The sequence below is a fragment of the Pipra filicauda genome, unplaced genomic scaffold (genome assembly GCF_003945595.2).
Source record: "Pipra filicauda isolate LSUMZ 115617 unplaced genomic scaffold, ASM394559v2 scaffold942_size106905_pilon, whole genome shotgun sequence".
Classification (NCBI taxonomy): Eukaryota; Metazoa; Chordata; class Aves; order Passeriformes; family Pipridae; genus Pipra; species Pipra filicauda.
In genome coordinates this window covers 78080-100252 of record NW_024105134.1, presented here as the reverse complement: position 1 = coordinate 100252, position 22173 = coordinate 78080, and the positions used below count along the sequence as shown (strand labels likewise).

The window sequence follows — 22173 nt, the reverse complement described above, 5'->3', positions numbered from 1 at the left end:
CGGATTCTCCAGCCCTACAGGGATCCCCCAGTTTCCCGCTGGGACCCCAGGGACCCCCAGCCCTCCCATGGCTCCGGGGACCCCCCAGCCCTGCCAGGACCCCGAGAACCCCCAGTACTGGCACCCCCGGATTCTCCAGCCCTACAGGGATCCCCCAGTTTCCCGCTGGGACCCCGGGGACCCCCAGCCCTCCCATGGCTCCGGGGACCCCCCATCCCTGCCGGGACCCCCCCGCCGCCCCCCTGCAGTGCCGGCGGGGCCCGGGGGAGGGCGCTGTGCCCGGTTCGGGCCGCGCCGGGCGGCGGGAGCTGCGCCGCGTCCGCACGGGCCACGCCTGGGGCTGGGAACGGGAACGGGAACGGGACCCCCGGGCCACGCCTGGGGCTGCGAACCGGGAACGGGACCCCCGGGCCACCCCTGGGGCTGGGAACCGGCACCGCGAACGGGACCCCCGAGCCACGCCTGGGGCTGCGAACCGGGAACGGGACAGGGATCCCCGGGCCACGCCTGGGGCTTCGAGCGGGGCACCGGCACCGGGACCTGCCCCGGGACCCCCGGGACACGCCTGGGGCAGCTGCGAACCGGACAGCGGGACCCGCAGCCGCGCCGGGACAGGTAATGGGGCCGCCACCGGGACGGGTCGGGGGTGCGACCCCGCGGAAGGGCCCCCGAAAGCGCCGTGGGAAGGCGGGGAGCGGCACCAGAACGGGACGGGGGGGGGGGGCGGCAGGACCACCCCCCTTTGCAGCCCACCGGTGGGACCAGGGAGTCCTGCCGGGACCCCCAGGACCACCGAGACCCCCAGCGCTGCCAGGACCCGCCAACCCCACCAGGACCCCCCGGTACCACCAGGACCCCCCAGTACCACCAGGATCACCGCGGTCCCAAGCCCTGCCGGGACCCCCCAGCTTTGCCGGGACCTCTGGGGTCCCCAGACCCGCCAGGACTCCGTGGGGTCTCAAGCCCTGCTGGGACTCCCGAACTCCATCAGGACCCCCCCAGCCCTATCAGGACCCCCCCCAACCCTACCAGGACCCCCGGGGATCTCAGCCCTTCTAGGGCGGGGGTCGCAGCCACGACCATCCCACTCTAAGGAGGTTCACACCCCCCCCCCCCCTTTGCCGCCCCATCCCGGGGGTCCCGGGCCCGCAGCCGGGGCACCCCAGGACTCTCACCCAGCGTGTCCCCGTGTCCCTTCCGAGCTTCAGGAACCCCCAGCAGGAGCACCCTTGGAGTGGGTGACCCCCAGTGCTGGGGGGCTCGCAGTGGGCATCTCTATGTGATCCCTGATGGTCTCCATGTGATCCTGGGGGTCTCTGGGTGATCCCTGGGGGTCTCTGTGTCATCCCAGGGGTCTCTATGTGATCCCTGATGGTCTCCATGTGATCCTGGGGGTCTCTGGGTGATCCCTGGTGGTCTCTGTGTCATCCCAGGGGTCCCCCCCCTTTCCCCAGACCCCGGCGGTGACGCAGAGCCGAGCGGTGGTTTCCCAACCGGGAAGTCATTTTGTGAGTGCCGGCACAGGCCGGGCCTGAGCCGCCCTCGCCGGGGCCACCCCGCGCCCAGCTGGGCTGAGACCGGACACAGCTCATCGCAGGGGTGGGCTGAGGGCGTGTTGGGGGGCGTGGGACCCCCCCCATATCCACCAGAGCGGGGAATTGGGGCGGCTGCAGCCCGTGGGACCCGCCGGCAGAACCGCCCGGAGAAGGGAGAGCGGCCGGAGCCGGGAGAGTGGCCGGAGCCGGGAGAGTGGCCGGAGCCAGTGACCAGTGGCCACCGTCGCCCTTCGCTGGGCACGAGGACGTGAGGCCCCGGTGGGTGCCGGGAGGGGGTCCGGGCTCACAGGGGTCCGAGCAGGGGGGGTCGTGGCGATGGGAACCCCTGGAGGGCTCCGCGGGGGATCTCTGGTGGCTCCTACGAGGCTGAGCCCACTCTCGGGGCTCCCCGCGGAGCCCCTTCCAGCGCCCCCAGGGCTGGTTGCGATGGCGAATTTTGGGGGGTACCCCCCAGCCAGGCCTTTCCGCCGCGCTGCCGGATCCGGGGCTGTGGCGGGGCCGGCCCCGGCAGCCTTGTTTCCTAAGGAAATCAGGCTGGGAAGAAAAGGCAGCCCCCTCTTCCCCTGCCCCACAGCCGGGGGGAGAGGCCGGGGGGTGCCGGGCCACAGCCCCAGATGTGTCACAACCTGCCCGTTCTCAGCAGCCGCACTCGGGGACGGGGGTGCTGGGGAACGGGGGTGAGGGGCACCGGGGGCTCCTTCAGTCCTCCTGGCTGGGACACAGGGCCGGGCTGGCACCGGGGGGAGCGGGCACAGCAGGCACCCACCCCCCCGAGTGCCCCAGGGCCACGGGGATGGGCCGTGGGTGCTGTTCCGTGGGGTCCTTGGGGCCGGATCCTGCCCCCTGGCCCTGGCCAGGCTGCGGGTGGGACAGTGCCGAGGCTGAGCTCGGAGCCCCCCCGTTCACCCCAGAGGGGATAAATCCCATTTGGGGGGGTTAGCCCCCCGTTTTGGGGTGTCATCCCCCGTGCTGGGGGGCTGCCCCTGCTGCCACAGCCCCTCTCCTCCCCGCCAGGAGCAGGAAGCGCGGCCCGGCAGCCTCGGACTTTGGCCCATCCGGCGTCGCCGGCGCAGGGGCAGAGGAAGGAACTCTTCCTGTTTGCCCGGGCCGTGGGTCCGGCACCCACGGGCCCAGCTCTGGCTCAGCCGGGCCCTTCTCACACTCCCACGGGGCTGTGCCCGGGCCCTTCCCGGGCGGGTGAGTTCCGGGTGCTTTTGCAGCACAGGAGCTGTGCCGCCTCCTTGGCATGAAGGGAACCCCCGTTCCGGGGCTGAACCCCCCTTCCCACACCCCCTGGCCTACCCCGGGCAGGGCCGTGGGGCTCTGGGGCAAAACCCCACCGGCCCCCGTTTGTTTTTCCCCCCCGTCTGCTCTCGGAGCTGCAGCGGAAGAGCTCAACCTCCGGCCCCTTTTCGGAAAGGCCGGGATATTTATAGCTCCCGGCTCAGGGAGTTGGGATTTGCCACGGCCGCCTCCATCCCCCCCATCCTGCCGCAGCATCCTTCGGCTGTGTCCTGCCCTCAGCCAGCCCTGGCCATGGGGAGCTCTTCTGGGGGTCTCTGTGGGATGGCCAGAGTGCCTGGGGGGGGTCTCTCTGTGATCCCTGGGGGTCTCTGTGTGATCCCAGGGGTTTTCTGGGGGTCTCTGTGTGATCCCTGGGGGTCTCTGGGTGATCCCTGGTGGTCTCTGTGTCATCCCAGGGGTCTCCATGTGATCCCTGATGGTCTCCATGTGATCCTGGGGGTCTCTGTGTGATCTCTGGGGGTCTCTGTGTCATCCCAGGGGTCTCCATGTGATCCCTGATGGTCTCCATGTGATCCTGGGGGTCTCTGGGTGATCCCTGGTGGTCTCTGTGTCATCCCAGGGGTCTCTATGTGATCCCTGATGGTCTCCATGTGATCCTGGGGGTCTCTGTGTGATCCCTGGTGGTCTATGTGTCATCCCAGGGGTCTCCATGTGATCCCTGATGGTCTCCATGTGATCCTGGGGGTCTCTGGGTGATCTCTGGTGGTCTCCGTGTGATTCCTGGGGGTCTCTGTGGAATGCTCAGTGTCCCCTGGGGGTCTGTGTGTGATGCTGGGGACCCCTGAGGGTCTCTTTGCAATGCCAGGTGTCCCTTGGGTGTCTGCATGTGATCACAGGGGTCTCCTGGGGGTCTCTGTGTGATCCCAAGGGTCTCCTGGGGGTCTCCATGCAGTGCCAGGGGTCTCCTTGGGGTCTCTGTGTGATCCCAGGGTTCTCCTGGTAGTCTCTCTGTGATCCCAGGGGTCCCTTGGGGGTCTCCAAGCAGTGCCAGGGGTCTCCTGGGGATCTCTGTGTTGTCCCAGGGGTCCCCTGGGGGTCTCCAAGCAGTGCCAGGGGTCTTGTAGGGGGTCTCTGTGTGATCCTGGGGTTCTCCTGGGGGGTCTCCATGCAGTGCCAGGGGTCCCCTGGGGGTCTCCATGCAGTGCCAGGGGTCTCGTAGGGGGTCTCTGTGTGATCCTGGGGTTCTCCTGGGGGGTCTCCATGCAGTGCCAGGGGTTTCTTGGGGGTCTCTGTGTGATCCCAGGGGGTCTCTCGGGGGGGTCTCCATGCAGTGCCCAGGGTCTCGTAGGGGGTCTCTGTGTGATCCTGGGGTTCTCCTGGGGGGTCTCCCTGCAGTGCCAGGGTCTCCTGGGGGTCTCTGTGTTGTCCAGGGGTCTCCTGGGGGTCTCTGTGTTGTCCAGGGGTCTCCTGGGGGTCTCTGTGTTGTCCAGGGGTCTCCTGGTGATCTCTGTGTTGTCCCAGGGGTCCCCTGGGGGTCTCCATGCAGTGCCAGGGGTCTCGTAGGGGGTCTCTGTGTGATCCTGGGGTTCTCCTGGGGGGTCTCCATGCAGTGCCAGGGTTTCTTGGGGTCCTCTGTGTGAGCCCAGGGGGTCTCTCTAGGGGGTCTCCATCTCTCTTTGGTGGCTGGGAGGTCGGTTTGGCATCGATTCGGGGCGGGGGGGGGGGGTCAGGACCGCAGACATCCCCCCTCCCTTCCCAGTGCCCGCCGGCCGCTCCTGCCCACGCCGTGCCAGCCCCAGCGGGTGCCCGTCCCCATGGAGTGACCCCGCGGGGGTCTCGGCGCCGGGGGGGGGGGACACCCTGGCTCCCACCACCAGCATGAGCGACTTCTGGCACAAGCTGGGCTGCTGCGTCGTGGAGAAGCCCCAGCCCGTGAGTACCGCGGGCTCGGGGGGGCTTGGGGAGGGGGTCTGGGGGGGTCAGCGGGGGGCTCACGGCCTTCATCCCCCCCCCCCATGCAGAAGAAGAGGAGGAGGCGGATCGACCGCTCCATGATCGGGGAGCCCATGAACTTCGTGCACCTGACACACATCGGCTCCGGGGACATGGCTGCGGGAGAGGGGCTGCCCATGGTACCCCCCGGGGCAGGGCCGGGCCGGGGGGGGCAGTGATGGGGGGCTGGGCGTTGCTTTTGGGGGGCTGGGTCTCGTAGTCGGGCGGTGGGCGTCGGTGTTGGGGTGATGAGTTTCATGGTTGGGTGGTGGGTCTTGCTTTTGGGGTGCTTGGTCTCGCGGTTGGGTGGTGGGTGTTCCTTTCGGGGTGCTGGGTGTCCTGGGTGGGTGGTGGGTGTTCCTTTCAGGGTGCTGGGTGTCCCTTTCAGGAGCTGGGTGTCCTGGGTCGGTGCTGGGTATCTCTTGTGGGGTGTTGGGTGTCCCTTTTGGGGTGCTGGGTGTCCTGGGTGGGTGTCCCTTTTGGGGTGCTGGGTGTCCTGGTTGGATACTGGGTGTGATGGGTGTCCTGGGTGGGATGGTGGGTGTCCTGGGTGGGTACAGGGTGTCACTTTTGGGGTGTTGGGTGTCCTGGGTGGGTGTCCCTTTCAGGGTGCTGGGTGTCCTGGGTGGGTGGTGGGTGTTCCTGGTGGGATGGTGGGTGTCCTGGGTGGGTACAGGGTGTCCCTTTTGGGGTGTTGGGTGTCCTGGGTGGGTGGTGGGTGCTCCTGGTGGGATGGTGGGTGTCCTGGGTGGGTACAGGGTGTCCCTTTTGGGGTGTTGGGTGTCCTGGGTGGGTACAGGGTGTCCCTTTTGGGGTGTTGGGTGTCCTGGGTGGGTACAGGGTGTCCCTTTCGGGGTTCTGGGTGTCCTGGGTGGGTACAGGGTGTCCCTTTCGGGGTGCTGGGTGTCCTGGGTGGGTACTGGGTGTCCCTTTTGGGGTGCTGGGTGTCCTGGGTGGGTACTGGGTGTCCCTTTCGGGGTTCTGGGTGTCCTGGGTGGGTGTCCCTTTCAGGATGCTGGGTGTCCTGGTTGGGTACTGGGTGCCCCTTTTGGGGTGCTGGGTGTCCTGGTTGGGTGCTGGCTGTCCCTTTTGGGGTGCTGGGTGTCCTGGGTGGGTGTCCCTTTCAGGGTGCTGGGTGTCCTGGTTGGATACTGGGTGTGATGGGTGTCCTGGGTGGGTGGTGGGTGTTCCTGGTGGGATGGTGGGTGTCCTGGGTGGGTACAGGGTGTCCCTTTTGGGGTGTTGGGTGTCCTGGGTGGGTGGTGGGTGCTCCTGATGGGATGGTGGGTGTCCATTTCAGGGTGCTGGGTGTTCCTTTTGGGATGCTGGGTGTCCTGGTTGGGTGTCCCTTTCAGGGTGCTGGGTGTCCTGATAGGGTGGGGGGTGTCCCTTTTGGAAGCTGGGTGTCTTGGTTGGGTCCTGGGTGTCCCTTTCGGGGTGCTGAGTGTCCTGGGTGGGTACAGGGTGTCCTGGGTGGGTACTGGGTGTCCCTTTCGGGGTTCTGGGTGTCCTGGGTGGGTACTGGGTGTCCCTTTCAGGGTGCTGAGTGTCCTGGGTGGGTACAGGGTGTCCTGGGTGGGTACTGGGTGTCCCTTTCGGGGTTCTGGGTGTCCTGGGTGGGTGTCCCTTTTGGGGTGCTGGGTGTCCTAGTTGGGTACTGGGTGTCCCTTTCAGGGTGCTGGGTGTCCTAGTTGGGTACTGGGTGTCCCTTTTGGGGTGCTGGGTGTCCCTTTTGGGGTGATGGGTGTCCTGGTTGGATACTTGGGTGTCCCTTTTGGGGTGCTGGGTGTCCTGGGTGGGTGGTGGGTGTTCCTGGGGGGATGCTGGGTGTCCTGGTTGGGTACTGGGTGTGCCTTTTGGGGTGATGAGTGTCCTGGGTGGGTGCTGGGTGTCCCTTGTGGGGTGCTGGGTGTCCTGGTTGGGTCCTGGGTGTCCCTTTTGGGGTGCTGGGTGTCCTGGTTGGGTGCTGGCTGTCCCTTTCGGGGTGCTGGGCGTCCTGGGTGGGTGACAGGGTGGCACAGGGGGTGACAGGCCCTCCCTGCAGACCGGAGCCGTGCAGGAGATGCGATCCAAGGGCGGCCGGGAGCGACAGTGGAGCAACTCCCGGGTGTTGTAGCGTGTGAGTCCACGGCCCCCCCAGCACCCTCTGCCCCCTCGGAGGCACCAGCACCGAGTGGCACCCAAAGGAGCCCCCTCTCCTGCGCTCCCCTAACCCAACCTCTGGGATTTCACAGATTCCTGGCGTTTTCAGCCCAAACTTGAACTGCCCCCCCCACCCCCCCCCGCCGGAGGAGAGGCCGCCCTGGAGCGCTGGAGCCCCGCGGGATTTATGCAGCACCAGCCTCGCCCAGCTCCCGCTAACTCCTGGTCGTCATCCCCCTGGAAAATCCCTCCTTCCCGGGGGCATCGGGCCGGTGACACGGGGAGGGGGCGGGGACAGCAGCCCCCTCCTCCTGCCCCCCCTGGAAAGGACCGTGCCAGGAGCTGCCAGGCGCAGCCCACCCGTGCCAAACCTCCCCGGCGTTCCCTCTGTCCGCTCCGGCGTGTCCCGGGGGCTGCCTGGCGGTGCCTCAGTTTCCCCAGGGAGAGGGTGCAGGGGTGGCTTTGGTGCCTCCTGGAATGGCACAGAGGAGCCAAACCGGGATCAACCCACAACGTTCTGGTGCCAAAGCGGGGTCAGCCCCGAGATGTTCTGGTGCAAACCCAGGATGTGGCGTAAAACGGGGATCAAACCCCGGGGCTTCAGTGCAGAGCAGGGACTAAACCCCAGCGCTTTGGAGCAAAGCCAGGATCAAACCCCGACGCTTTGGGACTAAACCCCGACGCTTTGGTGCCAAAGCAGGATCAAACCCCGACGCTCCGGTGTCTCACCATCACCGAGCCCGCAGTGCCTCCCCCCGGCGTTCCCACCACTGCCAAACTCCCCCCCTTTTTTTAGGATATGTTCTTTTTTTTAAGCTCCAAAACCCACCTGAGCAGCCTCTGGCGGGGCAGGGCCGTGGTGGGGTCCCCTCCACCCAGGACTGTCACCTGCAGAGGCAGGACAGGGCCCGACCCCAGGAGGCTCCCGAATTCAGGCGCGGGTGTACATAGTTTAATTAGCGCCATTTAATTAGGATTAAATGTTAAAACAGCCTGTGCTGGGTGGCAGAGCCTTTCCCCTTCCCTGGGCTCCACCGGGATGCTCCGGGCAGAGCTGGGCTTGTCTAGTCCTGCTTCGTGTTTGCAGGGGGGGATTGCAGCCCAGGGGAAGAGGGGCTTCACCCCCTGGAGCGGGTGGGGGGCACCCCTGGCATGAGTGGGGCAGCACCAGACCCCCGGCCCAGAATAAAAGCCAAGAGCCCAAAGTGGAAGAAAAGGGAAATTTAATCCTTGGAAAACGTGGGTGACAATCCTGGGCTGGCTGCGTGTCCGGACCCGGCATCCAGGGCCCCCTCACGGCCCCCCAGGGGAGGGAAGAACATCAAGAACTCGTTAAAAACCAACCCCCCCCCAGTGCCCTCATTAAGTGCGTGCAACTGCTGCCCCCAAAAACCCACCCTGGGGGCCCGTGGGGAGCCCGCCGGGGGCACAACTCACACCGAGGACCAGGAGCTGAGCTCTAACCAAGGTGGCTGCACCCCCCCCCCCACGCCCGGGCACCCCCCAGGGCCCGCTCAGGGACCCCCAACTTCTCCCCCAGCCCTCCGGAGCCGCGGGGTGCCCGGCGTTATTTGGGGGAGCCGGGGGGCTGCCCCGTGGCGATGCGGCTGACCCGCTCCAGCACGTCCTGGGGGCACAGCGGGGGCACGGCCTGGGCCAGGGGACACTCCTCCACCAGGCTGTTCATGGGGGTGGGCGGGGGCACCACCTCCTCCTCGGGACCCCCGGCGGCCCCCGCGCCGCCCAGCGCTGCCCGCAGGATGGGCAGCACCTTCTTCCTGGAGGCCAAGGCGTTGCCCTGGGCGAAGGCGCCCACGCAGGGCCAGGGGCTGGGCAGGGGCTGCAAGTGCAGGGACGGCGTCGTCGCCTCCTCCAGCGCCCGGCACAGCTGCGGGGGAGCGCCAAAAATCAGGAGGGTTTGGGGCAAACCAGGGCCGAGGGCGCCCGGCCCCCCCCCCAGCTCACCGTGCCGCGGAGGGTCTCGCACCGGCTGTACACGGCCAGCTTGCGGGTGGGCTCGTGGCGCTCGTTGAAGGAGACGGTCATGGCCACCAGCCCCGCGTAGCCACGGGCCTGGCAGAAGGCGTCCAGGTCCTGCAGCAAGCCAGGCCGGAGCAGGAACGTCTGGAGACAAGGGAGGAGGCTCTTCGGTGTCACCGCCGTGCCCCCGGCGTGCCGCTCCCCGCCCCGGCTCCCTCCCCGCCCAGCCTCACCTCCAGGTCCACGTAGACGCCGCTGATGGCGAGGACCAGCTCGTCGCCGGAGATCACCTTGAGGTCCTTGCGCAGCATCTGCTCCGTCGTCAGCCCTGGGAGGGGACGGGGCGGGTGTGAGCCCCCGGCACGCGCCGCCGTCCCCGGGGGAGACGGGGTGGGGGGGGGTCCCCACGGGGCATCGCCGCACCTGAGACGTCAAACTTGGCCGCCTGCAGGGCTCCGAAGACGCTGTCGCGGGGCGGCAGCTCGGGGAACCTCTCCTCGAGCAGGGCCACGCACGCCACGTCCCGCGGCGTCACCTTGCCGGCGGCCGGGCTCAGGTTGATGCAGTCCAGGAGGATGGTGCCTGTGGGGGGACACGGGGGGGACGCGTTGGCACCGTCCCCTCGGCCGGGGCCGGGCCGGGTCCCCCCGTCCTCACCGTGCAGCAGCGCGGCCGTGGTTCTGTCCAGCAGCCCCGGGGGGCCCTGGGCGATGCGCTCGGTCACCAGCGTGGCACAGGAGCCCACCGGCTCCACCGTCACCCGGCACGGCGGGCCGCGCTCCCGCTCCAGCGGCCGGTGGTCCAGCACCTCCACCACGGCCTCCTCCAGGGCTGCGTCGGCACTGCCGGGCAACACGGGGAGGGTCACCCCCCGGCAGAGCCCGGGAGCCCCCTGCATTCCTCTCCTTCCCTAAAAACACCCCGCAAAGGGATAAATCCGACCCGTGCCGTGCCAGGCGAGGAAAGCGCAGGGCTCCGGGTGGGTGGGCGTCCCCGTGTCACCCCCCCCCCCCGGCTCACCCGGGCAGGACGTGGTGATCCACCAGCGTCAGGGAGAGCAGCCCGGCGTGGTGCAGCCCCCCCAGGTCGATCTCATCCCGAAAGATGAGGGAGGCGGCCGGGACGCCCCGATCCCGCAGCAGGAACGTCGTCTCCGTCCGCAGCGCGAAGTCGGCGCGGGGGATGTTCAGCACCGGCACGAAGGCGGCTCGGGGAGCCGGGGAGCTCTGCGGCAGGGGGGGGGTGACACCCCGTGAGGCGTCCCCCGGGCCACCGTGTCCCCGAGCCAGCGGGAGGGACCCACCTGGGCCAGGAAATAGGCCAGGGCCAGCGCCGAGACCGTGGAGTCCAGGTCACAGGCCTCGTTGCCCATCACCACGTGGACCTCCCAGTGATGCTGGATGTGATCCTGCCGGGATGGGACACGTCAGGCGTGGCAACAACACGTCTCCGTCCTCCAAAAACCCCCCAGGCCTCCCCCCCTTCCCCTTCAGGGGGTCACCCCAGCCTCCCTGGAGCCACTCATCACCCATGTCACCCACAGATTCCACCCCCCGGGCGGGCTCCTGGTGACCCTTGGACGGGCCTGGGATCCACTTCTGGCACTAAACCCTCAGGGTTTTGGGTATGTGTGTGAAATGGGGCTCCGGGGAGAACAGGAAAACCCACCTCAGCCCACCGTGGGCACAGGGACCATCCCAGCCCCGCAGCCCTGGGAGCATTTAGTATTTTAACCCGTTTTTCCCAGAAACGGTGAGTTTGGGGCTGGTTGTTTTCCCCCCCAAAACATGATGTTTCACCCCTTTTTTTCTTGCCTGCAGCAGCAAGAAAAACATGTCACTCCCCCCAGTGCCTGTCCTGGGTGCCTGTCACGCTCCAGGGAGCCGCCCCAGCCCCAGGCTGTTTTTTGGGGACAATCTCTCCTGCCATGACCCAGATTCACTCGTTGCTTCCATGGGAGCCCAGGAAATAAAGCCCCGGGAGCAGCAGGTCGGGGGACCCGCACCCCGTGTGCTGCAGGGGGTGGGGAGGGGGTGCTGGGGAGCCCCCGGCCAGGAAAAGGGTTTGGGGTGTCCCTGGTGTGGCTGTGGAGGGAGCAGCTCCTTTCCCCAGGGGAGACGGGTGCACCCCTCTTGGGGGTATTGGTTCACTGGGCACCCACACCCCCTGCACCCCATCCCCCTGGGCATGGAGACCCCCTGCATCCCATCCCCCTGGGCATGGAGACCCCCTGCACCCCTGACCCTGCAGAGCCCCTGCACCCCACTCTCCTGGTCATACAGACCCCCTGCACCCCACTCCCCTGGCACCCCTGGCCATGCAGACCCCCTGCACCCCATCCCCCTGGTCATACAGACCCCCTGCACCCCACTCCCCTGGGCCATGCAGACCCCCTGCACCCCACCCCCTGGTCATACAGACCCCCTGACACCCCACGCACCTGGCCATGCAGACCCCCTGTACCCCCTGGCATGCAGACCCCCTGCACCCAACTCCCCTGGCACCCCTGGCAACGCAGACCCCCTTCACCCCACTTTCCCGGGCACCTCTGCCCCCCCCGGCACCCTTTCACCCCAATTCCCACTTCGCCCTGCACCCCCCTCCCCTGAACCCCCAGACCCCGAGCACCCCAAAGCCCACCCGGACCCCCCCCCCACGCGAGAACCCTCGAAACCCCAACCCCAAGAACCCCCCGTAGCGCTCAGACCCCTGAACTCCCCGTCCCCCGAGCCCCCCGAACCCCCAGCCCCCCCCACGAGCCCCCCTGACGCCCCCCCCCCCGAGCCCCCCGTACCTGCAGAGCCGCCCGGTTGCCCCGCACGAACCGCTCCATCCCGGCGCCGGCCCGCGCGGCCCCTCCCAGTACAGCCCAGTATTACCCACTATAGCCCAGTACAGCCCAGTATAACCCACTATAGCCCGGTATTGCCCAGTACAGCCCAGTAGAGCCGAACACAGCCCAGCATAACACGCTATAGCCCAGTAGAGCCCAGTATAACCCACTATAACCCAGTATAACCCAGTATAACCCAGTATAGCCCAGTACAGCCCAGTATAGCCCAGTACAGCCCAGTATAGCCCAGTACAGCCCAGTATAGCCCAGTACAGCCTAGTACAACCCAGTATAACCGAGTACAGCCCAATATGACCCAGTAGAGCCGAGCATAGCCCAGCACAGCCCAGTATAGCCCAGTACAGCCCAGTACAACCCACTACAGCCCGGTACAGCCCAGCAGAGCCGAGCACAGCCCAGTATAACCCACTATAGCCCAGTCCAGCCCAGCAGAGCCCAGTATAGCCCAGTACAACCCACTGTAGCCCGGTACAGCCCAGCAGAGCCCAGCACAGCCCAGTATAGCCCAGTACAACCCACTACAGCCCAGTCCAGCCCAGTATAGCCCAGTACAACCCACTACAGCCCAGTCCAGCCCAGTATAGCCCAGTATAATCCACTACAGCCCAGTCCAGCCCAGTATAGCCCAGTATAATCCACTACAGCCCAGTCCAGCCCACCACAACCCGGCGCATCCAACCCCCCCCCGCCCCGCGCCGCGGGGGCTGCCGGGAAGGGGCGTGGCACGGAGGGGCGTGTCCCTTCCCGGCATCCCCCGCGGCTGGGGGGGGCCCAGGGGGGACCCCCCAAAATCTTCCGGATACCCCGAAACTCTCCCGTAACCCCCCGACTCCCTTTACAGCCCCCAAATCCACCCCCGCCCAGACCCCTCGGACCCCCCAAAACTCTCTGGGACCCCCAAACCCTTCCCCCCCCTCCCTCCCAAGGACCTCCCCCCCCCCCAAACTCCGCACAGGTGCGACCCCCCCAAAGTTTCTTACACCCCCAAAATTACACCTTTAATCCTCCTCCTCCTCCTCCTCCTCCTCCCCCCGCCCTAAATCCGCCTTCCCGGCGGAAAAACCGGGGCGGGCGGCTGGAGGTGGAAAAACAGGCCCCTGTGGAGCCGGGAAAAGTGGGAAAAACAGGGGGAAAAGAAGAAAAAAGAGGGGAAAAAAAAAAGAAAGAGAAAAGGAAAAAATAAGGGGGAACGGCAAAAAAAAAAAAAAAGGGAAAAGGAGGAAGAGAGGAGCGAAAAGGAGGATTAAAGAGGAAAAGAGAAGGGGAAACGGAAGGAAAAGCGGGAGAAAAAAAGAAGAAGGAAGAGAAAGAAGGAAAAAAGAATAAAGGAGGAGAAAGGAGGAGTAAAAGAGGAAAAAGGTAAAAAGGATTTAAAAAGGAGGAGTAAAGTGGTGGGGGGGGGGGAAACAAGGGGAAAAGGAGGGAAAAGAAGGAAAAAAGGAGGAAAAAAAGAAGGGAAAAGGAGGATAAACAAGGAATAAAGAAGAAAAAAGGGAAGAAAACCAAGGAATAAGGAAGGAAAAAGGAGTAAAAAGAAGGAAAAGAAGGTGGGAGCGGGATCGCGAGCGCCGGGAGGGGCTGGGGGGGGTGGGAGGAGCTGGGAGGGGGCTGGGGGGTCCTGGGGTGACCCCGGCCGGGGACTCTGAGGCGGGGCCACACCCCGAGACCCCCCNGGTTGGACCCTGTGCTGAGGGTCAGGTCTGGGGGTCCAGGGGGGTTTGGTTGGACCCTGTGCTGAGGGTCAGGTCTGGGGGCTCAGGGGGGGTTGGATCCTGTGCTGAGGGTCAGGTCTGGGGGCTCAGGGGGGGTTGCCCCCCATGCTGAGGGTCAGGTCTGGGGGCTCAGAGGGGGTTGCCCCCCATGCTGAGGGTCCTGCCCCTCTGGAAGGGCTGTGGGGGCTGCAGTGACCCCGCTGGCTCCAACCCCACCCTGTGCCCCCCAGCCTGGACCCACGGGGACCCCCGGAAGGTGATCCACCCCACCGACAGCCGCGGGCAGTTCTGCGGGCAGCAGGGGACCCCCAACGAGTGAGTGCCCCTCCTGTCACCCCAGAGACCCCCCCCGGAGAGCCCCCGGGGATGCCGCGAGGGCCCCCCAAACCTTTTGGTTCCTTTCGCAGGAAGAAGCCTTTCCTTTTCTACTTCGACATCGTCAAGTGCGCCAGCCCGCTGGTGCTGCTGGAGTTCCAGTGCCCCACCACGCAGGTACGGCCCGGACCCTCCGCCCGCCCCGAGGGGTCCCCACGGGGCACTGGGAGGGGGGGGATGTCCCGCACCGTCACCTCCAACCCCCCCCCCCCGTGTCCTCCCCACCCCCAGATCTGCGTCAGCAAATGCCCCGACCGGTACCTGACGTACCTGACGGCCCACGGCGTGCCCGCAGAGCTGGGCTACTACCGGAACTTCTGCGTCCCCACCTTCGACCCGCGCAAGGTGGGTGGCGGTGCCGGCGTTCCGGTGGCGGTGCCGGTGTTCCGGTGGCAGTGCCGGCGTTCCGGTGGTGCCGGCGTTCCGGTGGTGGTGCCGGCGTTCCGGTGGTGGTGCCGGCATTCCGGCAGCGGTGCCGGCGTTCCGGTGGTGGTACCGGTGTTCCGGTGGTGCCAGTGTTCCGGTGGTGGTGCCGGCATTCCGGTGGCAGTGCCGGCGTTCCGGTGGCAGTGCCGGCGTTCCGGTGGTGGTGCCGGTGTTCCGGCGGTGCCGGTGTTCTGGTGGCGGTGCCGGTGTTCCGGCGCCACGGGGGCGATTCCTGCCTGGAGTGCTGATGGCTCTCGGTGTCCTTCCCCCCCCCAGGGTCCCATCGAGGTGCTGAAGGACAGGGAGTGCCCGGCCATGCTCATCCCCAGCACCCCCTGTACGTACATCCAGAATTAGCGGGGAGCCCATTAATGAGCTTGTTAACGATTCGCTCGCTCCGTCCCCGCTTCCGTAGGGATGGTTTGGGGGTCGGAGGCTCCCATTTGGGGGTCCCAGGGGGGCTTCGGGCTGGTTGTCCCGGCTGAGCCGCCCCCTCCTCTCTGTCGCCAGTGGCGCGGAGATGCTTCCCGGCCATCCAGGCCAAGAAGGGCGTCATCATGGTGGGCAACGAGACCACCTACGACGACGGCCGCGGGCACCGCAGGAACGTCACCGAGCTGCTGGAAGGGGCCAAGTGAGTCCGGGAGCCGCTTAACGAGCGGCTCCGTTCGTTAGCGCTGCTTCCCCCGGTGAGGAACGAGCGGTTTCACCCGAGCCGGGGTCTGGTGTCTGCTGGAAATCCCGCACCAAAACCCGCCTCCGTCCCCCCCGGGCTCCTCGGAGCTCCCGCTCCATCGGCGTTTCCCGTTGCCTTGCAGGAAAGCCAACGTGGTGCTGGAGACCCGGCAGTTGGCCATGAAGATCTTTGAGGATTACACGGTGTCCTGGTACTGGATCATCATGTGAGCACAGCCCTCCCTCCCCGGGGGCAGAGCCGGGGTGGCTGGGCCGGCACAAACGGGGCAAAACTCAGGGATTTAATGATTTCCCCCCCCGTGGTTCCCGTTGGGCAAAGCGCAAAGTGCCGGAGGAGCGGCTTTGCTCCGCTCCTCCTCGCGCAAGTCCCACATTTGGGGTGCCCCGTGGGTGGCACGGGGGGGCTGTGACACACCGGCACCTTCCTCCCGCAGAGGCCTCGTCATCGCCATGGTGGCCAGCCTGATCTTCATCGTCCTGCTGCGCTTCCTGGCCGGGATCATGGTCTGGGTCATGATCGTGATGGTGATCCTGGTGTTGGGATACGGTGAGCGGGGGGGGTCGGGAGCGCCTCCCTGGCTTTTCCCTACTTTCCTCTCCCTATTTTAAGCGGGATTTGCCTCATGGAAGTTCACGCTCCGTGTCCTTCCAGCTGCCTTCCCCCTGAACGTCGGCGCTGGTGGGGTTGAGCGGAGCCCGCCGGCGTCCGGCTCCGCTTTTCCCTGAAAACAGGACAATCTCCTGCTTTTCCCCGCAGGAATCTTCCACTGTTACATGGAATACGCGAAGCTGAAAGGGGAGGCGGGCTCGGACGTGTCCCTGGCGGACCTGGGCTTTCAGACCGACCTGCGCGTCTACCTCCACCTGCGGCAGACGTGGTTGGCCTTCCGTGAGTGCCGGGGCGCGGCGAAGGGGGAGCACGGGGGGTTTTGGGGGGTCTCCTTGCGAAGGAGGGGCTTTGCCCAGTGCTGGATGTCCTCGAGGGGGGAGCCACGGGGGGTTTTTTCCCCGGGAAGGCAAAGGTGGTCTCGCATCACCCCCGTTCCCGGGGCTCCCCTTGTCCCCCGGCAGTGATCATCCTGTGCGTGGTGGAGCTGGTGATCGTCCTGCTGCTCATCTTCCTCCGCAAGAGGATCCTCATCGCCATCGCGCTCATCAAGGAGGCCAGCAGGTCCGGCCGGCCCCGCCCCACGGCCACTGCCCCCCGTCCCGTCCCGGCGTCCGGGGGGGGCTCCCGGCACCACGGGCTCTAACCGCGGCGTGGCCGTCCTCTCGCAGGGCCGTCGGTCACGTCATGTCGTCGCTGCTGTTCCCCCTGTGCACCTTCTTCCTACTGTGCCTCTGCATCGCCTACTGGGCCAGCACCGCCGTGTATCCTTTGCTCTTCCCCTGCCCTGCCTCCCTGTTCCCCGGCAAGGAAGCTGCCCGCGGGTCAAAGGGCTCCCCCGGGCACGGAACGGGATCCCCTGGCGCAGCGGCCGCCTTAAACCTCTGAAGTTTAGCCCCAAACCAGCCCTGGGTGCAGGAGCGGCGGGGGGAGGTTGGTGGGAGCGGAGCAGAGGCTGGGTTGGGGTTGGGTTTGGGGCTGGGAAACGGGCTCTCCTTAACGGCCGCTCCGCAGCTTCCTGTCCACCTCCAACGAGGCCGTGTACAAGGTGTTCAACGAGTCCACCTGCCCCTTCTCCGGGCAGACCTGCAGGCCGGAGGTGAGGGCGCGGGGAAACCTGGCAGAGATGAGACCCTTCATTGCGTGAGAAGCATCCTGGTGGCTCTCGGAGCCCCCGCGCTCCTCCCCGGCGCGGTTCCAGCTTTCCGAGCCCGGCTGTGTCGGGTTGTTCTCCCCGAGCCACCACGTGCTTGGAGCTGGTCTGAGCCGACCCTCCTGGGAAGCTGAGCGGGATAAGGACGTCTCTGAACGCCGGGGCTGCTCGAGAGGGAAGGAGACACATCCCCGGCCGCCACCGACACCTCTGCTCTCCCCGCAGACCTTCAACACCAGCAACGTCACCAAGCTGTGCCCCGACGCCCAGTGCCTCTTCGCCTTCTACGGCGGCGAGACGGCCTATCACAAGTACCTCATCGTGCTGCAGTTCTTCAACGTCTTCATGTTCTTCTGGCTCGCCAACTTCGTCATCGCCCTGGGCCAGGTGACGCTGGCGGGCGCCTTCGCCTCCTACTACTGGGCCTTCAAGAAACCCGACGACATGCCGGCCTTCCCGCTCTTCTCCGCCTTCGGCCGCGCGCTCCGGTACGTCCCCGCGGGCGGGGCAGACCCCGGGTGGCTCCCGGAGGTTGTCCCCTCCTCATGGGTCTGGGCACTCCCACCCCAGGTACCACACGGGCTCGCTGGCCTTCGGCGCGCTGGTCCTCGCCATCGTCCAGGTCATCAGGGTCACGCTGGAGTACCTGGACCACCGGCTCAAAGGTACCGGGGCTGCGATGGCCGTGAGGGGCCGGGCGAGGTCGGCCGCTCCCCACGGGGCTCGAGTCCAGGGGAATCGCTCCAGGGTTTCGGGGGAGGATCAGGGTTTTCCTCTTAGAGCCCCGTAGTCGCCTCTTTGTCCAAGAAAGGAAGAAATCCTTCCCTGGCAGGGTGGGCAGGCCCTGGCACGGGTTGCCCAGAGAAGCTGTGGCTGCCCCTGGATCCCTGGAAGTGTCCAAGGCCAGGCTGGACAGGGCTTGGAGCACCCTGGGCTAGTGGAAGGTGTCCCTGCCCGGGACAGGACGAGCTCCCAGGTGCCTTCCAACCCGAACCGTTCCATAATTCGGGATTCTGGGAAGAGTTTCCCGGGGCAGGAGCCAAGGGACGTGCCGTGGCCCCGGGCTCAGCCGGCCCGCCCCGGGGGCCTGTGCGGGTGCCAGGGAAGTCTGTGCCGCGTTCGTCGGGAAACGTAAACAGCGAGTGGGAGCGTGGGAAGAGCAGACGGGGCTCATCCCACTGTCTGCAGCCACAGGGAGGCTGAAAACAGGGCACGGGGGGGAGGCCGTGGTGGGACAAGGTCTCCACCAGGGACCTTGGAGTCGCTGCTGGAAGATCCCTTTGGTGCTGATTTTGGTGCCCTCCAGCCGCAGAGAACAAGTTTGCCAAGTTCCTCCTGAGCTGCCTCAAGTGCTGCTTCTGGTGCCTGGAGAAATTCATCAAATTCCTCAACAGGAACGCCTACATCATGGTGAGAGTCACCCCAAACTGATGCCCTCGGGGGGGCCCGGGGCTGCCGTGGGGGCGTCTCGGCGCTCCTGGGGGTTTCCCTGGGCGGCTGTTGGGAATTGTGTCTGCCAGCGTCACGGGAACGTGGAGCTCTGCAGCTGCTTGGCTGGCAAACCTCGATCTCAGCCACCTCACGTTGACTTTGGGAAGGACCCTCTGTGGGTGGGCGGGCTCAGCTCTGGGTCTCCACGATGCCCGACCCGTCAGTGGGCGAGGGAGCAGTTCCAGGGTGGGATTTACCAGAGACCTGCCCCGAGATGGGACTCGGTGGTGGCGACCCGGGTGCAGCCCCGTTTCTCTCTGCTCTGCCCCGTTTGCCCGCTCTAGATCGCGATCTACGGCACCAACTTCTGCACCTCAGCCCGCAACGCCTTCTTCCTGCTGATGAGGAACATCATCAGGTGAGATCCTGCTGTCCAGGAGGGCTCTGCTCCGTTACTTCCCAGTCCTTCCCGCTGCCCCAGGTCACCCCCGACCTGGCTCCCCGTCCTCGGGGACCTCCCTCCCTCCCGCGCTTCCATCGGAGCCTGGGGCGGGGGGCGGATGTGGAGTCTCATCTCTCCCTCTTGTTTCCAGGGTGGCCGTGTTAGATAAAGTCACGGATTTCCTCTTCTTCCTCGGGAAGCTCCTCATAGTGGGCAGCGTTGGTAAGCGCCGGGCCCTGGCAGCTCCTCCTCGGGACGTCCGGCTGCCGTAGCCGGTTGTGCCGTCCCAAAACCTCCGCTCAGGTCACCCCTCCCGTGTCCCGTGTTCTGTCTTCCCCACCCCACCGCCGTGCCCACCCTGTGCTTGCTTTCCCAGGAATCCTCGCCTTCTTCTTCTTCACCCAGCGGATAAAGCTGGTCCAGGACACGGCGCCGCCGCTGAATTACTACTGGGTCCCCATTCTGGTGAGCCGCCGTCTGGGGCCGGGGTGGCCCCCGAGGCAAAGGGCAGCGATGCCCCGGGCGAGCCCCCTGCCCGCCCCCGGCGCCTCAAGGGCCGTCTTTGTTGGGTGTTTTTCTACGAGCCCTTTGTTGGCCGCGCGCCCTCCCCGCGCTGCCCGCGTTGGCCTCCGGCCGCCGTCGTGCCTGAGGCCTTTTGTCCCCCCTCGGGCTGCTCTGAACAGTCCTGCCCTGTTCCCTTCTCCCCCTTCCCCTGGGGAATTCGGGATTCAGCGGTTTCCTCCTCCTCCTCCTCCCCCCGGGGCGCTCCGGGCCCTCCGCGGGGCCGCGGCGTGACCGCGCGGCGTCTCTTGCAGACAGTGATCGTGGGCTCCTACCTCATCGCCCACGGGTTCTTCAGCGTGTACGGCATGTGCGTGGACACCCTCTTCCTCTGCTTCTGTGAGTACCCACCCCGGGGGGGGGGGCAAAACCCCTCCTTCCCTCCCTCCGGGCTTGAGTTGGCCAGATTTGGGGGTTGGCTCCAGAATCCCCCCGGGGTTCCCTCCGTGTGCTTTTCTCCCGCTTTTTCTCCTTTCCTGACTCCTCACCCGCGTTCTCACCTGCTTCCCCCTGCCCGCTGCAGCTCCTGCCTCCCTCCTGCTCCTTCTCTTTCGGTGCTTTTCGGTGGGATTAACGCAGCTAACTTCAATTTCCCTTTTCCTCCCCCTTTTTCCTCCTTTTCCGCCCCTCCCGTGTCTCTCGTTCACACGTTCTCCATCCTCCATCCTCCATCTCCGCCCTGTCTCTCTCTCTCCCCGGCTCTTCCGCTGCTTTTTTCACTCTTCCTCCCTTCACGGCCGCTCCTTCCCGGGGTTGGAAAAGGTGAAGACCTGGAGAGGAACGATGGATCTCCCGAGAGGCCTTACTACATGTCCCCCGAGCTCAGCGAGATCCTGCTGAAGGGGCACCTCGAGCCTTCCAAAAGCGCCGAGAGCCAAGGCTAGGGAGAGCCAAGGCTGGGGGGCCGGCGCCGTGTGCCGGGCGCCGCGGGACCCTCCCGGCCCCCCCCCGACCTGAGCAGCTTCTTGGTGCCGCTCTGTGCCCCGGGAGCCCTTCCAGGGTAGGGGGGTGCCGACCCTCAGCGCCCAGCCCGCCTTCCTGCCCAGTAACTCGCGTTCCCGCACCCAGAGAACCCGCCCGGCGCCACTGGGAGTCGGGGCCGGGGCCGGGACCAGCCGGGTCCCCACGGGTGCCCAGAGATGTTTGTTCCTGACCACCGGGCGTGGGTGCCCAGAGATGTTTGTTCCTGACCACCAGGTGTGGGTGGGAGGGCCGGGAGCGCCGGCGGGAGGGACCTGCCGCGGCTGGACGGGGGTTTTTGGGACGGGCCGAGTGGGTTCCACCGCCCCAACCCGGTCTCTGGGCGCTCCCCTCTCCAAGAGCAGCAAAACTTCCCTGGCCCCTCCCCTGGCCCCTTTCCCGGCCCCCTTTCCCGGCCCCCTTTCCCGGCCCCCTCTCTATGCAAACCGCAGAACTCGGGAAGGTTTCTGGGTGAGGCTGCAGAGCTTTGGTTTCTCACCTGCTGCTTCGGCACAAGGAGCCGCTGCCGGAGCCCCCCCTGGGACTCCGGGGGCTCAGAGGGTCCCTCCTGGAGCTTTGGGTGCTGCGGGGGCTGGTCCTGGGAGCTGCTTTTCCCCTGGGAGGGGTCGAGTGGGTTGGTTTGGCCTCGGCCTTGCCAGGCTCCCGCGGGCAGAGGCGCTGGAAGCTGTCACGAGTGGGGGGCTGTCGCGACGGGGGGGCTGTCGCGACTTCCACGCTCTCCCAGGGCGTAGCTGGAGATGATTCCAGAGGCCATCCCGGCCCGGGGGGGCTGTAGGAAGGAAGAAGGAGCCTGTGGGGAAGGGAGGCGAGTCCCCACACAGGCTGTGGTGCCCGGGGGGGTCCGTGAGGGCGAGGCAGTGCCGGGGGAGCAGAGCGAGTGTCCCCAGTGGGATGGGGGGGAAATCACAGGGGTGTGACCTCGGGGGGGGGGAGAGATCAGCCCCCAAAGTGCTGGGGGGGGTGTGTCACAACCCCCCCAAAAAATGCAGCGGTGTTTCCTCCTCTGGACAGCCCGGAACCGATCAGGATTTATAAAAGCAGCAGAGCCCCCCTCCCAGCCCCCCGGGCAGCCAGAGCTGACCCCGAGCTGTGCCCTCCCAGGACGAGGCCGCGGCCTTAACGCTCCTGCTTCCATCCCAGAGGGACCCAAATCCCTCCCCAAATCCCCCCTGGGTGCCCTCGCTCCGCTCCGGGGCCCTGTGGGTTTGTTCAGGTTTGGAGTGTTGTTTTCCCGTGGCCGGGATTTTCCAACCCCTTGGTGCAGTGGCACGTTGGGAATGCTCCTTGTTGGGAATGCTGAGGGTGAATCCCAAGGGGAATCGCTTTGCATTGGTGTCCGGAGCCCCTGGGAAGAGCCGAGGGGACCTCCCTTCCCTCCAGGGGACCTCCCTTCCCTCCAGGGAACCTCTTTTCCCTCCAGGGAACCTCTTTTCCCTCGGCTCTGTTCGACTTTTCCTCCCCGGAGTAACCAAACACCCGAATTTCCGCTTTCTCCCAAATCCCCCTGGGCTGTTCCCGGCTCTCCTGGGAAGAGGGAGAGGGGGGAGCTTCGCGTGTTTGGGCACGTTCGTCGTGACAGAGGCAGAGGAGGGGGAAGCCCTCGGCGAGCGCAGAGGCTTGGTTTGGTCCGGGGTGGTGGTTGGAGGGTCCCCGCTGAGCCAGGCCCGTGTCCGCCCCGCCTGCGGGGCCGGGGGGGCTTTCTCTCGGCAGTGGAAGACCTGGAGCGGAACGACGGCTCGGCGGAGAAGCCCTACTTCATGTCCCCCGACCTGAGGAAGCTGCTCAAGAAGACCAACGCGGGGCAGGCGGACGCGTAGCCCCGTCCCGGCCTCCCCCGCCGCCCGGCCCCTCTGGAATTTGCCTTCCTGGACCTCGGACCCGCTGGGTTCCTCCCGCGAGGGGGGCTCGGGGGAACGGGGATTGTTGAGAATCCGGCCCCGGAGCGTCGCGTTGGTGACGGCGAGCGCCGGAGCTCATCGGTGCCGCCGGCCGGCCCGGGGCTCTGGCAGGGGCAAAGTCC

General features: G+C 66.6%; 3 protein-coding genes across 5 annotated transcripts; 2 read left to right on the top strand and 1 right to left on the bottom strand.

The window, feature by feature from the left end:
* Positions 1-246: 246 nt before the first annotated feature.
* On the top strand, positions 247-8140 carry CDC42SE1 (CDC42 small effector 1). 2 transcript variants are annotated; one of them, XM_027742524.2, is made up of 6 exons: positions 600-615; positions 1650-1814; positions 4561-4733; positions 4823-4933; positions 6838-6912; positions 7028-8140. In XM_027742524.2, exons 3-5 carry the CDS (start codon positions 4680-4682, stop codon positions 6907-6909), a joined length of 237 nt encoding a protein of 78 aa, XP_027598325.1. In that variant the 5' UTR covers positions 600-615; positions 1650-1814; positions 4561-4679; the 3' UTR covers positions 6910-6912; positions 7028-8140. The 2 variants fall into 2 exon arrangements, with proteins under 2 accessions (XP_027598324.1, XP_027598325.1); XM_027742523.2 differs by lacking the exon at positions 1650-1814 and having other exon boundaries at positions 247-615.
* A 1-nt stretch (position 8141) lies between these two features.
* Positions 8142-12497, bottom strand: PRUNE1 (prune exopolyphosphatase 1). Of its 2 annotated transcripts, XM_039391345.1 has the most exons (9): positions 11710-11774; positions 10584-10729; positions 10219-10323; positions 9936-10141; positions 9573-9757; positions 9339-9497; positions 9149-9243; positions 8901-9059; positions 8142-8823 (listed from the first exon to the last, which is right to left on the bottom strand). In XM_039391345.1, the coding sequence occupies exons 3-9, from the start codon at positions 10285-10287 to the stop codon at positions 8503-8505; spliced, it is 1194 nt and encodes a 397-aa protein (XP_039247279.1). In that variant the 5' UTR covers positions 10288-10323; positions 10584-10729; positions 11710-11774; the 3' UTR covers positions 8142-8502. The 2 variants fall into 2 exon arrangements, with proteins under 2 accessions (XP_039247279.1, XP_039247278.1); XM_039391344.1 differs by lacking the exon at positions 10584-10729 and having other exon boundaries at positions 11710-12497.
* Positions 12498-13629: 1132 nt separating this feature from the next.
* SLC44A2 (solute carrier family 44 member 2) lies at positions 13630-20340 on the top strand. The gene is made up of 19 exons (XM_039391342.1): positions 13630-13796; positions 13889-13973; positions 14088-14201; positions 14559-14619; positions 14793-14916; positions 15101-15184; positions 15413-15525; positions 15736-15867; positions 16050-16149; positions 16257-16349; positions 16600-16684; positions 16964-17226; positions 17309-17403; positions 18045-18148; positions 18514-18587; positions 18763-18833; positions 18988-19076; positions 19427-19511; positions 19935-20340. Exons 1-19 carry the CDS (start codon positions 13630-13632, stop codon positions 20054-20056), a joined length of 2061 nt encoding a protein of 686 aa, XP_039247276.1. The 3' UTR covers positions 20057-20340.
* Positions 20341-22173: the final 1833 nt, after the last annotated feature.

Coding starts and splice junctions, on each gene's coding strand:
- CDC42SE1 (XM_027742523.2), top strand. CDS start 4,680: ATGAGCGACTTCTGGCACAAGCTGGGCTGCTGCGTCGTGGAGAAGCCC. Junction 4,734..4,822: donor TCGTGGAGAAGCCCCAGCCC/GTGAGTACCGCG, acceptor CCCCCCATGCAG/AAGAAGAGGAGGAGGCGGAT. Junction 4,934..6,837: donor CGGGAGAGGGGCTGCCCATG/GTACCCCCCGGG, acceptor CCCTCCCTGCAG/ACCGGAGCCGTGCAGGAGAT.
- SLC44A2 (XM_039391342.1), top strand. CDS start 13,630: ATGCTGAGGGTCCTGCCCCTCTGGAAGGGCTGTGGGGGCTGCAGTGAC. Junction 14,620..14,792: donor GCTCATCCCCAGCACCCCCT/GTACGTACATCC, acceptor CTCTGTCGCCAG/TGGCGCGGAGATGCTTCCCG. Junction 17,227..17,308: donor GCCTTCGGCCGCGCGCTCCG/GTACGTCCCCGC, acceptor CTCCCACCCCAG/GTACCACACGGGCTCGCTGG.
- PRUNE1 (XM_039391344.1), bottom strand. CDS start 11,748: ATGGAGCGGTTCGTGCGGGGCAACCGGGCGGCTCTGCAG. Junction 10,142..10,218: donor TGGCCTATTTCCTGGCCCAG/GTGGGTCCCTCC, acceptor CCCCTGCCGCAG/AGCTCCCCGGCTCCCCGAGC. Junction 8,824..8,900: donor GCGAGACCCTCCGCGGCACG/GTGAGCTGGGGG, acceptor GCTCCCCCGCAG/CTGTGCCGGGCGCTGGAGGA.